Source organism: Mesoplodon densirostris, chromosome 14, assembly GCF_025265405.1.
Source record: "Mesoplodon densirostris isolate mMesDen1 chromosome 14, mMesDen1 primary haplotype, whole genome shotgun sequence".
NCBI lineage: Eukaryota > Metazoa > Chordata > Mammalia > Artiodactyla > Ziphiidae > Mesoplodon > Mesoplodon densirostris.
Genome location: NC_082674.1, coordinates 14,760,234 through 14,772,528, shown reverse-complemented (window position 1 = coordinate 14,772,528; position 12,295 = coordinate 14,760,234). Strand labels below are relative to the sequence as shown.

At 58.4% G+C, this 12,295-nt stretch overlaps 1 protein-coding gene and 1 long non-coding RNA gene across 3 annotated transcripts in view; both read left to right on the top strand.

The window, feature by feature from the left end:
- Nucleotides 1–293: 293 nt before the first annotated feature.
- Nucleotides 294–7,447, top strand: OSR1 (odd-skipped related transcription factor 1). Its single transcript, XM_060117261.1, is given in 4 exon segments — nt 294–565; nt 5,099–5,798; nt 6,510–6,621; nt 6,623–7,447. Coding segments are annotated over 3 exon segments (981 nt in total). The 5' UTR covers nt 294–565; nt 5,099–5,130; the 3' UTR covers nt 6,824–7,447.
- Nucleotides 7,448–10,817: 3,370 nt separating this feature from the next.
- The window catches only part of LOC132501701 (uncharacterized), a 49,222-nt gene continuing 47,744 nt past the window's right edge, over nt 10,818–12,295 (top strand). For both annotated transcript variants that reach the window (XR_009534289.1, XR_009534288.1), the window contains exon 1: nt 10,818–11,900. This is a non-coding gene — a long non-coding RNA (uncharacterized LOC132501701). The remainder of the gene's footprint in view (nt 11,901–12,295) is intronic.

Genomic DNA, 12,295 nt, shown 5'->3' with positions numbered 1-12,295 from the left:
GGGACCTCGTGGGCCTAACAACGCAGAAAGGGTCGCACAGGACTGAAGAACAGGGGACGCAGCTCCCGGGAGGCCGGGGCCAAGGGAGCGCCGCTGCCACAGTCGGCTGCCCGGGTCAGCAAAACTTTCTCTCTCAGTGCGCATGCGCAAGGCAGGATGGTTAGGGGGCAGGGGAGGGAGGGGAGGGAGAGGAGGAATCCTGAGGCAAGGGGAGGGGGAGGGGGAGAGGGGAGGAGGAGGGGGAGGGAGGGAGGAGGGAGGGTGGTGGATTAAAATAAGTAGGCGGCTCGGTGCTAAGGGGTGAGTGAGTCGGAGCTCGGTCTCTCCCCAGTACGTTCTCAGCCGCACCGGGTTCAGACCCAACGTAGGAGCCCCGAGAGAAGTTCACCATCCCTGGGCGGACAGGACTCCGGGGCCGCTGAGCGCTCCCGCGTGTCGGGCGCTCGGAGTCCCCGCAGCCGGAGAGGGGCCAGGACGCTGTGGAATCTAGCGCCTCTGGCTTCCCGGGTCCCCCGCAGCGGGAGCCCCAGAGACGCGCGCAGCGCCGGGACCGCAGCGGAATAAGGTAACTGCAGCCCTGGGCGCCCGGGCTCGGCGAGGGGAATACGGGCAGGACTCCCGGGTCCCCTGTCACCGATCGGCGGGTGTCTCCTCTCTCTCTGTGTCCCAGAAAGAAGCTCCTCTCGCCAAGCGAAGGCTGCAGGACCATTGTGAAAGCGAGAGCAGCTGCAGTCCTGGGCGGTCGTGGGTGCTGGCTCAGGGGCTTCGCGTGAGGGGTCCTCGGCCTCTGACCCTGGGGGAATGAGGGGGCGGGTCCCCACTACTGCCCCCAGCGCGGCCGGGCTTCGCGGAATCCCAGGCGAGGTGCTCGCGGACTTCGGAAGTCAGCCTGTGGCCCCCCCTCTAAGAAACCGAAGCAACTAAAGCGGGCACAGACTCTCCCGAGACGCGCGCCTAGCCCAACCTGACCTACCTTAGCTGACGAAGAAGGAAGAGGGAGCGGATGGATGGCTACAGCCGCAGGCGCCCGCGCCAGGGACAGGTGCATGCCCCCTCCGGGTCGCGCTTTCGTGAGCGTTTGTCTTTTGCCGAGTTGCGCTCAGGTACGAGGCCGGCCCGACCCGGGAGCGCAGGGCCGCGTGCCTGACGCCGCCTCGCACTTGCGCTCTGCCTTCGGGGTGTTCTCTATCCGCTGATTGCTCTGTGTGGTCAAGGCCTGGAGCGTAACCCGCCGACTGTCCTGGTGCAGGGGAGCACGCAGGGGGCGCGAACACTACTTCCCAATCAGAGACCCGCACGCCGCAGTAGCGGAAACACTGTGGAGCCGCGGGTGTCCTCAGTTTCGGGCTTGGAAGGGAAGGATTCGTTTGCTCCCGTGCCTGTCTCCCTTCAGGAGAGAAGGTGGGAGCCGGAGAAGAGAGGGAAAGATGTGACGGACTGCCTGCTGAACTAATTTCTCCCCCCAAACTTCTCTGATAAGAGGAATGAAAACCCACATCCATTCGTTTTTCAGCAGCTCGGCCAGTAGCGGGGTAGGCTCTTGGAGTACAGTGTAGCTGCGAGGGTTTCTTTGTTGCCACAATTTGGTAAATTTCACCCGGGTTAAGAGCTGCGCGCTGGCTCTTGGGAACAGAAACCACGTGCAAGGCTAGTTAATCTCTCAGGTTCATGGCCTCCTAGAGAAGAGAGGGGCTGGCAAGGACGCGGGGGGCGGGGGGAACGGATGGAGGGCGACCAGGGGGTAGATAGATGTTCTATCCGAGGCTCCAAGAAGTAATTGCGATTTCAGTAAGACTGGGGAGCAGATCGCTGAGGACGCAGCAGGCGTTTAAATGCAGGGGTGATGGCCGCGTAGCCGAAGGGTTCGTTCGATCTCGTTCGTTGGGAGAATTAAACAGAAGTGTCCCGTGCTGGTCAGTCCTTTCGCCAGGGGTCCGGACGCCGGTCACCACACGTGATGGGGATTCTGTGTCAAGGATGATTTTCTGGGGCTGATGCTAGACTCCTCCAGGCGCAAACTCATGGAGCTCGCTCTGCCCTCATTAATGCAAGCGGTTAACTCGCTCACGCTCAATTAGCCCCGAATCAACTACTTTAATAGACTCTGCACACTTCATTAATGCCCAGCATAGGGTTGGCTGCAGACCCGGGACTGGCGCTCTACCGCACGAGGGAAACAGTGTCTGCACAGCGCGGGGATCCGGGCTGGGAAGCGCGAATGGCGTTTGATGCGCGTGGTCAGCACCCTTACCCGCACCTCCAAGGTCCCGAGGTCCTAGCTCCTTGCCGAGTGGATGCCTGGCCTGGGGCCTGGGAAGAGGTGTTTCCTCTCGCTTTTAAAGATCTAAAGCCTTCACGCTGGGGTTCCGGTGTCAGGGCAACGGGAGCCAGCGGGGCCGGGCGTTCGCTCATCCCCTCTGGCGGGACAGGCGAGGGTGAGACTGTGTTTTCCTCTTAGCTGACTGCCTGAAACCGGAGAGTGAATTCGGCCCATTCTTGGGACTACTAGGGTAGAGAGCCACGTTTCGAACGAATTTCGTCCCCGGGAAAATCGTTGACGAGGGCCTGGGGAACCCTGCCCTCGGAATGTGGCAGAAAATAAACTGGCTGCGCCACTGAGAAAAAGAAATTGAGTGTTGGGGGAAACAAGATTGGGCAGATAGCCCGTTAAGGTTGGCTCCCGAGAGCAGTGTCGGCTGCAGGCGCCCGCTCCCCTTACCGAGCCCAACCCCAAGGGCTCCGATCCTGGGGGTGGGCGAGGAGAGGCCAGGTTAGTACACGAGGGATTGCTGGGATCCCCGACCCTGCACGGAGCCGGCCCGGGCTCGGGTGCAGCCCAGCGCTCTGTCGCCATCGCCGGGGATAGGCCGAGCACTAGGGGAGCAAGTGGAGGCCCGGGCGGCGCCCTGCGGGCCCCGGGGAGCCAGAGATAAGGATCTGATTTCCAGCGCAGGGAGGGGAAGGAGAGGTGACAGCAAATCAAAGAGCGCTCACCTCGCCTAACTCTGGGCAGACCTTTGAAGTCGGCGAGTCGTCTCCTTTCTCCCCCCTCCCCCTTCCCAACCCAAACAGGCTCCAGCTTTCTCTCTGGCCCAATTCGTATTTTGCTTCGCCCCGTCTCAACGCTGTAGGAGGGTCTCGGGTCGTCCCTGGCGCGACCCGTGATCGACGTAACGGAGAACACCGCTGCGGAGGCCAGGGCTCCGCCGCCCGGGTCCTCTCTCCGCGCTCCCACGCAGATTTGTGCCTCCCTGAGCCCCAGGCCGAATTAATTGCTGCGGTCCGACTTGGTTTTCATTCGATTTACCCTGCGCGAGGACGTCTCTGCCGGCTCTGGGTGTTTTGCTCCCTCCACCCCCAGCAGAGCCCCTTTCCTTAGGGCCCACCACACCGAGAGTGACCTTCCCCAACGGCTTCCAGGGGGAAGGGCTTCTAGGTCAATATTGTCCTCAATCCTCCTGGGAACTGCACGGCACTGCCCTCACGTTCAAAGCTTCCCTGTAGTGAAAGGCAGCCCGAGCCTGAGGGTCCTGGGCTGAGGGTAAGCTAGGCTTCCGAAGCTGTCTGGGTGGTGTCAGTGTGTGCTGTGAAGGAGGGTACAGAGCAGGGGCCTGGGAAGCCTAGGGGTGGGGACCTGCTGCAGGTTGGAAGAAAGATCTGAGGAAGAGGAGAGGGGAAATAAGGAGTAAAGGGAGAAGTGGGAGGCAGGTGATTGAGACAGGCAAGGAGAAGTGAGTCCCAAGCACCCTGCTCCCCAGTGACTTCTTGAGACGGACTTTGGCACTTGAGACCTTGAGAAGACCTCCCAGGGTCTTCTGTGTAATTCCACCTTTCTTTCTCCCTGTTTTTGCCTCCACTGGACCGACCCAAGTTAGCAGTGTCTGGGAGGCACAGACATAAAAGGTCTGTCTGCCGAGTCTAGACCTGTCCACGGAGGCTGGGGACCCTGACCAAGAGTCAAGAAGGCCAGGAGACTGCTTGTCACATCAGCATGACTCCCCTCTGGCTTTGCTCAAGCTCCCTGGCCTTGCATCTGGAGGGTGCGTAGCCCACAGCAGCTGAGGCCCAGCCTCAATGCCCTTGCTCATAGGCAAACCCACCTGCCCGGGAGGGGGTGTTCACCACAGGCACACACATCCTGAGAGCCCCAAGCCCCTGCCACCCTTTCCTGTGGGGTAGGGAGGGCACTGAAGCCCCCTTGTACATGACTGCAGATGTTTGAGTGAGTAAGTAAATGTGGCTGTTAGCGTCCTTGCTGAAACAAAGGTGATCCCCAAGGGCTGTGGACGGGAGTCAGTCCGCAGGGAGCTGCAGAGAGGGTGGTGTCAAAAGGGCTCCTTAACAGTGATACAGAAAAGCAAATTTGAGGTCAATGTTGAGAGCTGTAAGGAGAAACATGGCATGGCTTCTAGAAGCCAAACTGATGGTCAGCTAGTAGAGCTTAATGCACAGGAGCTGGGAGATGTGCAGACTGGTGGGTGTTTGTACGTGTGCTGTCTGTCTGTGGAGCTCTTTGTAGGTGCAGTGTGATCCCGTGTGTGTACGAGCGCTCCTCCCTGCATTTTGTTTAGTAGCACAATACCGCTTGTCGCAGTTTATCTTTGCACCTTGTTGTCAACTCTGCTTCAAAATGTGCGAGTCTGTGTTTATCTGTCAGCGTGCATTTCTGTATTTGTTTATCTGCACATGAATGTGTAAGTGTGCTTCCAAGTTTCTGTTATCTTTACAGGAGAGTGTAATTCTCTGTTGACTAAGGCTTGCCTGGATGTAAGTCTTTACACGACAGTTTCCCTGTGCTTATACCTTTCTCAGTGTCATGTACACTGTAGACTCGTTTTAAGTTGGTCGCATTGCGTAGGATGTAGTTTGGTTTCTGTATCAAGTTGTGTGTCTCCGCTGGAGGCCATTGGGAAGGAGCCCTGCAATTTTGAGGGTTCCTGCCTTCTCGGTGAGGGCAGTGAGCTCCATGGGTGGGGTCTTAGGTTCCCAGCTCTGGCTCTGGGGGACAGACAAGGTGTGGCTGGGCTGGAACTCAGAAGGAGGGCACTTACCCTGAACTTGTCTGTTCCTCTCTCCTCCCCTCTTCTTTTCCTTGCAGATCGAGATTGAGAACATACTGCAACTACGACCATGGGCAGCAAAACCTTGCCAGCACCGGTGCCCATCCACCCATCTCTGCAGCTTACCAACTACTCCTTTCTTCAGGCAGTGAATGGCCTGCCCACGGTGCCCTCGGACCACCTGCCCAATCTGTATGGTTTCAGCGCGCTGCATGCCGTGCACCTGCACCAGTGGACGCTGGGCTACCCCGCGATGCATTTGCCGCGGTCCTCCTTTTCCAAAGTGCCCGGTGCCGTGTCCAGCCTGGTGGACGCGCGCTTCCAGCTGCCCGCCTTCCCCTGGTTCCCTCACGTCATCCAGCCCAAGCCTGAGATCACCGCTGGAGGCAGCGGCCCCGCGGCGCTCAAGACCAAGCCGCGCTTTGATTTTGCCAACCTGGCCTTGGCGGCCACGCAAGAAGATCCATCCAAGCTTGGCCGGGGAGAGGGTCCCGGGTCCCCCGCAGGTGGGCTGGGCGCCCTCCTGGATGTGACCAAGCTGTCCCCAGAAAAGAAGCCCACGAGGGGACGCCTGCCTTCCAAAACCAAGAAGGAGTTCGTCTGCAAATTCTGTGGCCGCCACTTCACGAAGTCCTACAACCTCCTCATCCATGAGCGGACGCACACGGACGAGCGGCCCTACACCTGCGACATCTGCCACAAAGCCTTCCGGAGGCAAGACCACCTACGAGACCACAGGTGCGGTACTGCGGGTGGCCCAGGAGAGAGCTGGCTGTCTGCTTATGTCCTCACCAGCCTCCTCCCTAATGCGAGACCCACCCCCTACCAAGTCCAAGCCTCCTAAGTTTCTGGGATTCCCCCAAATCGGGAAGGAAACCAGCAAAGCTCAGGGATGGGCTCCTGGAGCAAGGGTGGAGAGAACATGCGAGGAATAGGACCCAAGCTCCAGACAGGCACGCACAGCTTCCTCCCTCTGCAGCGCTGTGCGATAGAAGTTTCTGCGATGATGAAAAATGATACGTGGCACAAAAGACAACCAAGCCCTTGAAATGGGCAACTAGTGTAGCTGAGAAACTAACTTTTCAGCTTTACCTAATTTGAATTTTAATAACCACATGTGGCTGGTGATTACCGTTTGGGACAGCACAGCTCCAGCAAATTGTCCCACCCAGGTCCCCTCACTCACCTTCAGTGTTGACTCAGGCCTTACAAGGAGGCCATGCTGGCCCCCGGTTAGGAAGGCAGGGGTCGGCCTAGCTGGACCTGTGCACGGCGCAGACGGAGGTGTCTCCTTCACCTCCCTGCTCCACACTAGCTACTCCCAAACCTCCTTTCTTCTGAGGGCAAGCTCCTCATTGCAGTGGGAGGGGATCTTGGATAACTATTTATAATATTTATAACATTGGGTCATTTTGCAAGGATTAATTCTCGGTCTGCTTTTGCCCTCAGATATATTCACTCCAAAGAGAAGCCTTTCAAGTGTCAAGAGTGCGGGAAAGGATTCTGCCAGTCCAGGACTCTCGCTGTCCACAAGACGCTACACTCACAGGTGAAGGAGCTCAAAACCTCCAAGATCAAATGCTAAACAGAGCCTCCGGGGCACCCGGACCCTGGGTCACGCCGCCCCCTCTTCCAGAGGGACCAGAAGCCGAAGGCGACTCTGGCGGGCAGCGGGAGGGCCTCCCGGGACCTTCCCCCATCCCAAACGCGTCCCCCGGGGCCCGGGCGCACGCGGAACTCCAGAGCCCCGCCCCGGGCCGTGACCCCGGCCGCCCGGGCGGCTCCCCCAGGACGCGGCTAAACTCTTGGCCAAAAGGAGGTACTCACGTGGCGGAAGGAAAACTGCATTAAAAAAAAAGAACGAAAGCTTCGCGGAGCCGCAGCGGCGCCTCTCCCAGAAGTATTACTTTTTCTATTGTTATTTTATACGTTTTCTTTATTCTTTTTTTTTTCTTTGACCATATAAGCTTGTAACTCTGACTGCGGAGAGAGAGGGGAGAGGAAAAGAAGTTCTGTGCTCTCTCGCAGCCTCCAACCCCTCCTCCCGCCTCCAACCCCACCCCTGGGAGCCTGCAAAAGTGTAATCCCTGTATCTGCTTCAGCCGCCGGGCCCCAGTATCGCGGGGCCGGGGAGCGCCCCTCCCAGCTCCTGCCGCGCAGCGGGCCCTGGGCTCCCGGACTCCGACGGCGGGGCGAGGGCCTCGGGCCCTGGGGCTGGAGGGGACCCGCCCTCCGGCTCCCCTGCTCCGCTGCCCCATCACCGCGAGCGAGCAGAAGGCTAGGAGCAGGACGATGTATTGCGATTGGCACTTTATGCTGACCATCGGTAACGGACATTTATCACTGGAGTTTTTAAAAATATTAAATAAACGGTTATTTTACAGGCATTGCAGGATGGGTAATTTCCCTCCCAAACGCAGGAAACTGGGCGGCTCCTTTCTTTGAGAGGAGCGGGTTTCGCTGCCCAAGCCGACCTGTCCCACTTCAGCAACTTTCCCCTAAGGAGCGTCAGCGGTTTGGGATGGGTGGAGCAGCCCTCCTCTCTCCCGGTGTTGGGCAACCTCGGACCCCGCCCATATTTATCTTCTTACTTTTCTCCTCCACTCTGGCCTGAGGGTCTCAGTCTCCCCAGTCCTCATCTCCGAAGGGCTCCGAGTTTACAAAGAAGCCGAGCCTGCGGCCAGTACATCGGCTGTGAGAAATCCCAACATCCCCGGGTGTCGGGGTCGCTTAGGGTCCACCAAGGGAAGAGAACGTCACCCACCTCCCCAACGAAAAGCCTCCCTCCAGGCCTCTTGCTGCTGCACGGGGGAGGGAAGGAAGCGCCCTCACGGACTGCCTCAGACCAGTACCGTCCCCCGGGCCCCAGTACGCGGCTACAAATACATAATCACCGCTGCCTCCCCAAAGCCCCAGAACTACATCACTCCCTCTGTTAGGAGCCCCCTGACACAATTCTCTGGCTGGGGCCTGTCCCCTGCCCGGATCCCGGCTCCACGCCCGCAAAGATTCCTGCCGTTTTAAAGCCTTGTCAGGAATGGCGGGGGCGGGCGCCCTGGGAGGCCCGGGGAGTTTCGGAGGAGAAATCTGAGTCGGCCCTCCACAAGTTGAACCTTCCCTGGGGCGCCTAGTTTTCCCACAATTAGAGGCCAGGCAGCAGGGGGCTCTCCAGCTTGGGGCGGGGCGGGGCTCCACCAGCTCCAGCATCCTGACCGCTCGGCGGCTCAGGCGGTGGCGCCCGCGGCCCTTCCCGAGCCGAGCGCAGCCTCTCGGGCTTCTGTGCCCGGCGCTCAGTGACCGCGGAGACAGCTGGGCCGAGCTTACCTGCAACAGGGACCACCAGTCCTCGGTCTGAAAAAGTGTGCCGGGGCCGCAGGAGTTAAAACGCTCTAGGCTTTCGCTGCGCCATCCTCACCTCCTCTGGGAATGCCTCCCCGCCCTCGGCGGGCTTGAACTCGGCGGTGCGGGAACCCGACTTATCTCTGTGGCCTTGGCCGGGACGGCGTGGACGAGTCCTGCCCTCAGCATTCGGAGCCACGCTGCCCCCTGCTGGACAGGCCTGGAGGGGCGGCCCAGGAATCGGGGCACCTCGCGGTGTCCTGCCCGCAACCCCGAGTAACTTCCGCCGCAGGTCCTGTCTGCATCTGGTCTTGCCCTCCAAACCTTCTTGACGGGTCCCAGGACCCACTGAGAACGAGGGGCGGGGCGCTGCCGGTTCTGGACCGGCCTATGGGATCTCTGCTAGTCAAGCAAGAGCCCAAGCCTTCTTACCCCTCGGGTCCAAAAGGACTCGCCGCAGGAGAGAGCGGAGCCCGTATCCCAGAGAACTGTGACCTCTGGGCATGTGGAGGGAGGGTTAGTCAGTGGGTTTTGGGCTTCGACGGCTTGGGTCCAGGCAGCGCAGGCTGTGGTATGGGTCGCGCTTGGCCGCGACTTGTGTTAGCGCCCCAGGGGAGAAGCCACATCTGTTCCTTTACTCGCCCGTTTAAGTGATTGTTCCAAGATGAGGACAGGGCGTGGGTACACACACCACACACACACACACACACGCTCCACTACGGAGAGCTTTGATCACCTCTGAGGACCTGAAAGAGTGCCTCATTCAGTTCCTTTACTGTTTTAGGGAGTTCGTTTTCCTCAGGGATTGACTGCTGCTGCCCCGTGTCCCTCACATTGCACCACCTCCCACCTCCCCAGGACACAAAGAACCTCTGCCCCAACTCAAGGACTTAGTAAGGACTGTGAAATGGGGAGGTTTGCCAAGGAGGGTTTTCCTTTCTGGCCCACCCACCTCTGATACCATGAATCCCCGCCCCTCCATCCCCAGGCCCTGCCACGGAGAGACTTTCAGCACCGAGTGTCCGTCCTTGGAAGAATGAATTCCTAAGCGCAGAGGTTTGGGGGATGGGGTGGGAGTGGGACAGGGTGCTGCCCAGAGACCTCCAGCCTGTTCTCAATGCCTCTATCATCTTGGTGGACGCAGAAACCACTTAGCAGCGTAGCTGGCTGCAGTCTTTCCTCATGGCAGTGATTTCATACACTGCAGTAACAGCGACTGCAAATGGAAGGGCAAGCCTGGGTCGCGGACCACCAGACCCCACACAGGCTACAATTCCCTGATCCTACTCTGTGGGTCGCATGAAAAGGCAACGAGACGGTCAGAAATGCTGGGTGTGTTTTATTGCCTGTCCACTCTACAGGTGGCCAATTTTTTCCTGCTACACCTCTGGAAGATTCTGAACCACCCCCCACCCCCCGTTTTCAGACATTAAGTTTCCTTTGGCCTCACATGCCCAGCGTGGCTCAGGCCGGTTTTCGAGAGGGAAGGAGATGAGAGTTCGGCTGGGGCCCTTCCCAAAGTTGCTAGGCCTGCGATTCGTCTCTAGCGCAGGAGGTGGGGCAGCTACCCGGCTGGACTTCTCTGCTGGGCGGGTAGAAGGCGCGAGAGACCCTCGGCGCAGCCTGGAGCTTCCTAGCGCTCGCTCTGGGAGGAGAACAGGAGCGCCCTGGGGGAAAGAACAGCCCGCAAGGGCTCCTTCCTAGAGGAAGAGTTCAGGTTCTACCCCCTCCTTCCGGAATGTAGCTAGGGGTTTGGGGCGCACGAAGGGCCTTTTTCCTCCTTGTCTCGGGATTCAGGGCTAGTATAGGGTCCTGGGGGGAGGGAGAAACGCAGTAAGATGGTCTAGGGCTCCCGGACGGCACCTCATCTGCAAGAACGTGGGACCTGTGATATCATTCCCACCCCCTCCCCTGGAACCTTGGCGTCCGTAGAACCGACTCAAAGGCGTCCCATCCCACCTCCCAGAACATTATGGCACTGTGACGTCAGGGCTTCCTCCCGATGACAGTGATGTCACACAGGCCTCTGGCAAGAGCGCAAGGGATCCGCGACGTCTACATCGGTATCTCATTTACGTACTTCCATGACGTCACAGATGGGCCACACCTGGAGCAGTGACACTATTGCTCCCACATTTCCCGGTCCCGCCCCTCAAATCCTGCCCACAGGTGCGCCAAGAATCGGTTCGTCCCCACCGACAGAATCCGCAGAACCGAAGCTTTGGCAGGTGCCCTTAGTGAAGGAGGGTGCCCAGCAGCTTCCGCCTCCGGGATCTGGTGGTTTAGAACAGTCTCCTTGCCCTAGGGTTTCAAAGCACCAGCTGCCGTGGGGTACTCGCCCCGCCCACCTGGCCCCACCCGTCCGCCTCCCCGCCCATTGCGCAGGCCCGGCGCGCAGGCGCAGCCGGAGCTCACCACCCCGAGCAGTGGGCGCTGGGGCGCGGTGTCTTCAGGCGGACGCGGGCTGTCGCTTCCGACTTCTGTGTCTCACTTTCAGGGATCACAAACTCGGGGTAACACTGGCCCGGAGGGCACATCCAGCTGTTGGCGTATGTGAGCGCCAGAGATGCCGACGAGAAGAGGGCAGCTCCGGGTTTAATGCGGGCTGGAGACCCATGGAGTTCCTTTGGCGTCTCGAATCCAGCGCAGCCGTGGTCTGACGGAGATTCCTGGGATTCGAGCCGGCAGGGATGGTGCGGCCGGACCCTGCCCTAGATCAGAAAGTCTCGTACGTCCCCAGCCTTTTCGGGCACCCGGGTCTCTGAGGCAGAGGTCTCGAGCCCCCGGCGGGGCCGAGCTCTTAGAGGCGCAGGCTTGGTCACCCACCCTACGCGTCCAGCCCGGCTTTTGGGGCCACCTCTAGGGCCACACTGATGGTTGGGCCCAGTTTGCGTGTTTCAGATGAAAAATTCACAAGGGACATGAGATTCATATCTCATGGGGATCAAACCTCATGTCAGTGGCACAGGAGGAATTAGAAGCTGTGTTTCCTTTGAGACCTGAAGATCCAGTTCTAGGTTTTCCTGCTGCTCCCAAGCTTTGGGCAAAGTACCTACACTTCTCTGAGCCTCATAATGGTGATAATACTCTTCCCACTTACCTCATTCAGTTAATGTAGAGGTCAAAGTCATACATGTTTTCTCAGTCATTTGTTAACTGCTTGAACCCAAAACTGGACCCTAATGTGTTGCAGAACAACTTTGGCATTTTTGAAGCACTGTGTAAAAGTATTATTAGAAAAGCTTCTCTCAGCCTCCTGAAGTAACCTGCCTCCCAAGCTGCCTTATTCCCAGGAGAATCTTCATCTCCACTTTATCATAGCCCAGGGATCCTGAAGTGGGATGGAAGAAGGGTATCTGACCTGGACTGGTGGTCTTGAAACCTTCCGGAAAACTGGAAAGAAGACTTTTTTTTTTTTTTTAACTCCATGGAGACAAATGGATTAATCCGTTCACAGATTATCATTATGTTTGGTTGAGAGAGGAAGTCTGGTGACAAAATGTAAGTGCCCCATTCACACCACTCCTTTGAGGCATATGCTTAGGGAGAAAAAGAATCCCCCCGGGGGCAGACTGAGGTGTGGGGCAGGGCAGGGGCCTATGTATGTGGCAGGTGTCACTGAATAAGTAGCAGCGGGTCTTTCGCTCTGCAGACACCTCCCTCGGTAGTCTCCTTTGGATCTGTGCTTCCTCTGACTTGTGCTAGATTGTCCTAGCCCACAGAAAAGCTGGTCACACGATACTATCACATGGACATATTTGCAGGAATGTTTGTGTCACCCCCCAGCCACCTAAGCCGTGGCATCTGCTGCCATTTTTTTTTACATTTTAAAAAATTGAACTATAGTTGATTTACAATGTTGTGTTCATTTCTGCTGTACAGCAAAGTGATTCAGT